Genomic DNA, 6,996 nt, shown 5'->3' with positions numbered 1-6,996 from the left:
GGGTTACTCTATAAGATAAAGATCACCAATGTGAGATAGAATTGGGGCCGCTTCAAAGGAGAATTGCGAGACACAATTCTTTAGAAATTCTTGCAGAATCAGGACGATGTTCCAGGGCCAAAATGGACATAATCATGAGAATTGAATGAGTCAGGAAAGATATAGTGATAAGTATATCATCGTTTACACAAACGGTCGAACAGTTCAAGGACATCGCATAATACTGTCTACCAGTAAAGTCGATATACTTATTTGAGCGAAGGTTCAAGGAGCATTCTCTACCTATCGTATGCCATATCTGACTGCCGGAATTATCACCAAGTCAAGCTCTGTGTCTGTCTGTCTATGTGGTGCGTGCTACTGGACCATCAATCTCATTTGTGGGGGATTGTTGGACAAAGTTAGTATTTTAGACTAAGTTGTGAATCATTTTGAGACTCTGTATGAGTGAGACACATTATGTGTTAGTGGTGTGTATTTATTGGAACGTATTCTCCTATTTGAGGGGATTCCAACGCGTATTTACATGCTCAAAATGAGTTAAAGGTGAATGAGAACTGATGTTTCACAGTGTGACCTTTTAATGTGAAAAGTGGGTTTTGTACCACATCGAGAGTAGCACAAACCTATTGCTTGGTTTTTCTTATTAATACCATGTACCTCATCGAATAGAAAAATAAGTTCTTTCAAAACTCTCTTTATATATAGAGTCTTAGGGTACCAATTTTTTTAAGTCGAGGAAATAAGAGTCGTCTTTTTAATTCTCGGTCTCTTCAGCCTTAATTTTTTCCAATATTCTGGTGATAGTTCTCGGACTCAGTTCAAGTTCGCTGAGAGTATTTTGAATTTATCGATTATACTAGTATCTCGTTTTATCCTGAGAAGCAGGTCGCTAAACACGGATGGTGCGGGGCGAAACTGCTTTAAGGAGACAGTTTTCTGGACTCGAGATGAAATCCAATCTATGTTTGTTTTCTCAAACCCTTCTCCTAATTTAATTGTTAATTCCTATATACTTATGTGATTTAAGAATTAGCAGTGTTCATGTGAATTAATTATATATTCAATATATATAATAATATCTATATCGTACAAGATTGCTAACACTTTTCTCTACTCCTTTATAATTGAAAACAGGATTAAAAAAATTATATTGTTTTTTTTTGGAAGTTACAGGAATCTCAAGTAGCCCTTTCATGGGTGCCGGCCATGCTCGGACGCCTATAAATAATCGACTGCATAAAACAACTATCAGTGCCGGATAAGCTGGAGAAGGGGTCACCATGTCAATTCTCCAGTCAGCTTTCGTGAGAAATCTACATACATCTGGACTTAATTCAGTGCATCTACTTGCAACTGCTTGATTTACATATATCTACTTGCAACAAATTTTGTACACTTTGATGCCATGCCAAACTTATTAAAGAAGAAAGGCAAGTCAATAAAATAGACATGTGTACACTAGTGATAATATGTATGTTTCGCTTATTTGGTCCCCCAACTGATTGCCCCAAATTTTAGGTCCTCTCCTCTATCCCAAGGTGGTTTAATTGGGTTATTAGCCCTATCTGCAACCCAAAAATTCAAATAAAATTTACTAACAGTTACGCACGAGGGCATCGAAATACCTTAGAATACGCACGAATACAGACGTATACACGTATATGTATGATCTCACTCAACTCCTCCTGATTTAATTTGAATAACAAAAGTACGAATAAAATTGTTGACCGCTGGGAGGTGGATCATTTTGTCTTGAATCTGAAAATGATAAGGTGTAGGAGGACTGAAAGGACATATACTATAAATTTGTAAAATGATAAATAGGATCACGTCACAATTCACAATTTACCAAATAGGGATGCACTAAAAGCAAAATAAAATCAACATGCTGAGAAAATGAGGAATGCTTCTGCTAATTATTAATCTCCATATAATTGACATACTACAAGTGTTACAGTTATTAACATAAAGAGATTAATAAATAAAATATTTCTACATCTAACAAAGATAAAGCAAGCTGGAGAAAGATTAAATATGTTGTATAAACCTCTCCCATTGTCTACTACCTGTATCTTCTTTAAGCACTCCCCTACTAACAGTATACCCCCCCCCCCTGGCATTTTATCATTACTATATAGTTTGAACCCTATTTACATCTGTGCCCATGTCCAAACACAAAAACCCAACAGTTTCCCTTCCCCCTCACTTTGGTACTCTATTCAGTATTCACTCTCACTGAAACTCTGCTGGGAAGCCATTCTTTATCACTCCCTCCACCAGTACCCGTTTCATCTATCTCAAGCCTATACGCCATTGATCTGTCCAATGTACAACTTGATTTGAACTGGCGAAAAGTTGGAACTAAGACTCTCTCTACCCAATCTTGTAGACTTGTTTGACCAAACCACACACCCCCGAGTATCTTCTGGAGAGCGTCTCCTTGTATTTCCAATGAAGATGTGTCATCCAGTATATTCAAGTACGTCTTTGTAATTGTTTTCTCAATCTCACGCTGAATGTGCTCAAAGTTAGCAGGTCTAAAAGTGATCGCAGCGTCAGCACAACTCACCAACTCATGCGGCACAGATGTAATAGAGAACTGACTGTTATCAAGGCTAAGCTCGGTTTCTTGGTCGTTAGTTAGAACACTTGAATTATTTGAGCCATCCTCCTCTGCTTCTGCTGCTTGATTGAGATCCAAGCACAAACCACTATTCGTTTCTTTCCTAGCCCTTGTTTGTCTATCTTTGTCATGGAGCCAACTTGCTCGCCGCTTGGAACTCTTGTCAGCCATACTTAGCTTCAATTGCCAATCACAACTGGCAGCAGAAGCTAGATTATTTTCATCAAGGAAACGTCCACTATCGGTGTTTTTCAGATTTCCAGCTGACCAATTTCCAGTTAGTATGAATATGACATTTCCAAGACTGATCTCCCGGCCATAAGAATTAGTAAGTCGACCTCTCTCCATTGCACGTTTGATGCTCCCACGTAACAGCATATCTGCTTCATCGATATCCTCGAGCATAATTACAGAAAATGGGCTCCTTCGAACTGCCTCTGCTATTCGATCCAATGCTGTTTTACCACGGAAACCTACATCAATTTCTTCATCTTCCCGTCTAGACCCAAGACAGATTCTCACCGGACTGGTCCCAGATACATGTTCTGCAAGAACCGATGCCATTTTCTTCTTAGCGGCCCTATCTGGACCTGTAAATAATAGCCATATATTACCCTTTGATCCAGCACCGCGCTGTTTTCCATGACCTAATTTGCACTGTGTTACAGTGGTTGCCACAGCAGAAGCTGCTTCTGGTTGCCACCAAGCTTTCTCCATTAGACCTTTCAGAAGCTTCTTAAATGAGTCTGCATCTAACGCATCAGCAAATTTGTTATTCAACAATTGATTAAACTTGGCTTGCGGTTCAGAAGATAGGCTTCCCAGAAAGTCCTTGACAACAGGGTCATCATTCATCTTTTGAGGGATTGTTTCAGCAATTTTAGTGGGCCCAAGAACCAGGTCGGTCCGGACAGGACTACGAGGAGGGCTACTTGTCTGCTGGGAGGGTTGGTTGGTACTATGATTTGAATACAATTGCAGAGATGCTCCGAGACCTCTAGTCTGTTGAATTTGGGAAGGTTCGCTTAGAATTTGATGCGAGTTCAATTGCAAAGGATTCTCAATATTTCTTGTGTGCTGTGACTTAGCCTGGAAAGGCTGGCGGGCAAGTAATTTTGGATTATACAATCCCAAGCCTGTCAAATTGAGAGCTGTAGGAGTAATTCTCTCGGGGACAGTGCTCCGATGATAACTAGAATGAAGTTGCAAGCAAATATCATTCCATTTCTTCTGCAGTTCCTCACTTTTATGTTTGTACTCCAGTTGTTGGTCCTTTGGCTGTAAGGCAAAATAAAAAAAAAATCACCAATAAGTTAAACTCATGATTTATTATTTAGGGCCTGTTTGGCTACCGGCTTATAAGCCACTTATGGCTTATAAGCCCTTAACAGCTTATCGACGAGTGTTTGTCGACCCAACTTATAAGCTGAATTTACAACTTATAAGCTGATAAGTTGAAAGTTGGCAGTGACGTACTTTTTTCCAACTTATTTTCATTTTTTCACTTTTTTCTAAAGTTTTGATTTTAAAATATAAATTTTTAAATATTTTATAATTTAAGATTCATGAACTAAGATAATTATATTTAATAATTATTTGTTTTAATTCATTTAAGTAAAAAAAATTCTGACTTATAAGTAAATTTATCCAAACACTTATAGAACTTATAAGTATTTATCAACTTATCACTTATTTCGCACTTAATCATTTTAAGTCATAAGTTACTTATTTTAAGATTTCCCAAACGGGCACTTAGTTAGGCTATTTGCACATGACTTGGCTAAATAGAAATTCTAGTACCTGTAACTGATCTGTAGTCTTAATCTCACTACCAAGGGTTTTGGCATTTCTCAACCATTGTGGTAAGCCTGGCTGAGCTTCTTGGGTTTTAACTTCAGAAGATGACTGCTCAAACTCCTTGGCGACTAGTTTTGCAAGGTCTTGTTCATAATTCGCAGAACATTGAGGGCAACATGTCACTTTTCGAGCAGGATCTGTGTTCTCCGACATATACCTTGGTGCAGGAGTTGCTGAGATTGCAAAGCTTTTTAATGGATTCAAAGACTCAACTGAACTGCTAAGAATTCCATTGCTCCCAAGCCTATAAAAAAAGATATATAATTTCATGTATTAGATCAAATGAAAACAGGGAGCACCCAAATCTTTTGTATAAGCAGATTTCTAGAGGTGTTCAAGGGAATGCACCACAAAATAGATCATAGATGGAAGACATATAAAGTAAGAGTTTTAAATTCAGCGAAGAGGTGAAACCAGACATGCTGCTTGGAATCTGGGATAAAAAATACACACAGACAACATACTTACCCAATATTATTATATGCTCGGTCTTTGTACAAAACTAGATGTTAAATCAATTTGCCAACATACAGGTAAAACTGATGCTCTTAGAAAATAAAAAATTCATCCACATTTTAACTAAAGCAAAATACGACAACTACTTGAATCAAGGGCTGATCTTAAGGATAACTATATCATTTACAGATATGAAAGTAAGAAAGCTATGAGTATTAAAGAAATATAATTAAAGTTATACCTTGGAAACATTGATCTTGAAGCAATTGGAACAGCCTGCAAATCCCAATCATTTTCCATTGATGGATGATAAACTTGGCACCTCAAATAACTCTCACATGTTGCAGTTCCAATCAACCAAATCCGACGATCACTAAATCTGGAAATAAGCTTAGCCATCTCTGCCACTGCTACACGACCAAACTCCGAAACAACCTGTTGTTGCTGAACCACCCCACCTGGCCCCGGAACTCCAATCCCGGCCGGCTGCTCAACAAGCCATTTCAGATCACCCAGATTAAGAATAACCCCTCTATCACTATTGAGATCCCCGATTCGACTCTTAATAATTCCTCCCAATTCTTCAATCTTTGCTGGAATTTGACTTTTATCCAAACCAAGATCCTTATCTATCCGGATCACTTCAACATTCTTTAACACTCCTTCACGAAATTCACCGCCCTCAATTCTCTTCAAAACCTCCTTGATCACAATCTCCGGCTCCGAATCACCGACCAAAACAGGATTCCTCTTTTTACAACTCCTCAACAAAATATCAAAAACTTTCTTAACATCCTCATTTCTTTGATCACTACTATTACTCCCAACTCGATTACCCAAATTCCCTTGATGCAACCTCGGATTCAAATACAAATTCCGATTGGATACAGATGTCGCCATCGGGGTTGGATTCAGATTGGACCTGAATCCAACCCCGATGGCAGTGGTATTTCCATTACCACTAATCGTCGAATTCAACGACTGCTCAATTGTGGCCTTAACAGCAGGACTAGAAAAACTAGCTTCCCTCATAACCCGACTAACACTAGGATCATCAAGAATCGAAATAATCAACTGCTCTAGTTCAACCTTAACCGCGAGAAGCGGTTGCTGTTGTTGCTCAGGACATCCTCTCCTCTGATGAGCCTGAGCACGTTTCAAAGCCGCCATCAAAGCATTAGAAATCGGGGGTTCGTCACCAGGTGACATATTATTAGAACTTGGTAATCTCTCCAACGCAACACTAAAACACAGCTCCAGAGCTCTACACTGAAGAGGGTGAGATGAATTTGGATGAGACCTTATACAAGCTTGTCTTAAGTAGCCTGATGGAGACGCCAAAAGGGTCGCCGCTACATGAAGCGGCGTCGTTTGACCGTGGTTTCTCCGGCCAGCTTCGGCGATTGAATGGTTTAAAACACTGGCTGCTTCAGGCATAAGTGTTTGCTGGATCGTACTTAAACCGCCTCTCATCTTTCTTTTATGTAAAAATGAATAAAAACAACTGAATTCTGGTATATACCTGTACTAATACTGTATGTATAGATAATCTCTTAATTTCAAAGCTGTTGCTACAACTTTACTAACCTTTCTCTTTTATTGGGCTATCTATAGGATCTGCCTTTAATTTCCATCCTTTTCTCTTTTTCTGTATATATATTACTAGTATATATTAGTATTATATAAGCCGTTGATGCTTGTTTTAATCATATATATTTTAAATTTTAATTTTGATTATACCTCTTAAATAATATTAATTTTTTTTATAATTTTAATAAATTACCGGCAGAATTCGAACCTTATATCTGTTAAATGATATTAATTTTTATCCTATTTTAAATATAATAGAATCGATAGGAGATTAATTTTAGGTGTCCTATTTTAGATATAATATTAAGTGTCATAATATAAGTGTCCTATTTTAAATATAATAGAATTGATAGTCGAGTAATTTTAGGTGTCTTATTTTTAATATAATATTAAGTGTCCTATTTTAAATATAATAAAACGACCAGCAACCAAACTTTCAATATTTTATCTTTAATATAATAGTATAG

The 6,996-nt window shown here is 37.6% G+C and overlaps 1 protein-coding gene across 1 annotated transcript; it reads right to left on the bottom strand.

Moving 5' to 3' along the window:
• Positions 1-1,892: 1,892 nt before the first annotated feature.
• LOC141713214 (protein SUPPRESSOR OF MAX2 1A-like) lies at positions 1,893-6,559 on the bottom strand. The gene is made up of 3 exons (XM_074516522.1): positions 5,181-6,559; positions 4,427-4,727; positions 1,893-3,904 (listed from the first exon to the last, which is right to left on the bottom strand). The coding sequence occupies exons 1-3, from the start codon at positions 6,410-6,412 to the stop codon at positions 2,219-2,221; spliced, it is 3,219 nt and encodes a 1,072-aa protein (XP_074372623.1). The 5' UTR covers positions 6,413-6,559; the 3' UTR covers positions 1,893-2,218.
• Between the last annotated feature and the right edge of the window lie 437 nt (positions 6,560-6,996).

The sequence above is a fragment of the Apium graveolens genome, chromosome 3 (genome assembly GCF_009905375.1).
Source record: "Apium graveolens cultivar Ventura chromosome 3, ASM990537v1, whole genome shotgun sequence".
Taxonomy (NCBI): Eukaryota; Viridiplantae; Streptophyta; class Magnoliopsida; order Apiales; family Apiaceae; genus Apium; species Apium graveolens.
Note: the sequence above shows the minus strand (reverse complement) of the source record. Positions and strands in the feature narration are given on the sequence as shown.

Coding starts and splice junctions, on each gene's coding strand:
- LOC141713214 (XM_074516522.1), bottom strand. CDS start 6,412: ATGAGAGGCGGTTTAAGTACGATCCAGCAAACACTTATGCCTGAAGCA. Junction 4,728..5,180: donor TCAAGATCAATGTTTCCAAG/GTATAACTTTAA, acceptor CTTTTTTTATAG/GCTTGGGAGCAATGGAATTC. Junction 3,905..4,426: donor AGACTACAGATCAGTTACAG/GTACTAGAATTT, acceptor TTTGCCTTACAG/CCAAAGGACCAACAACTGGA.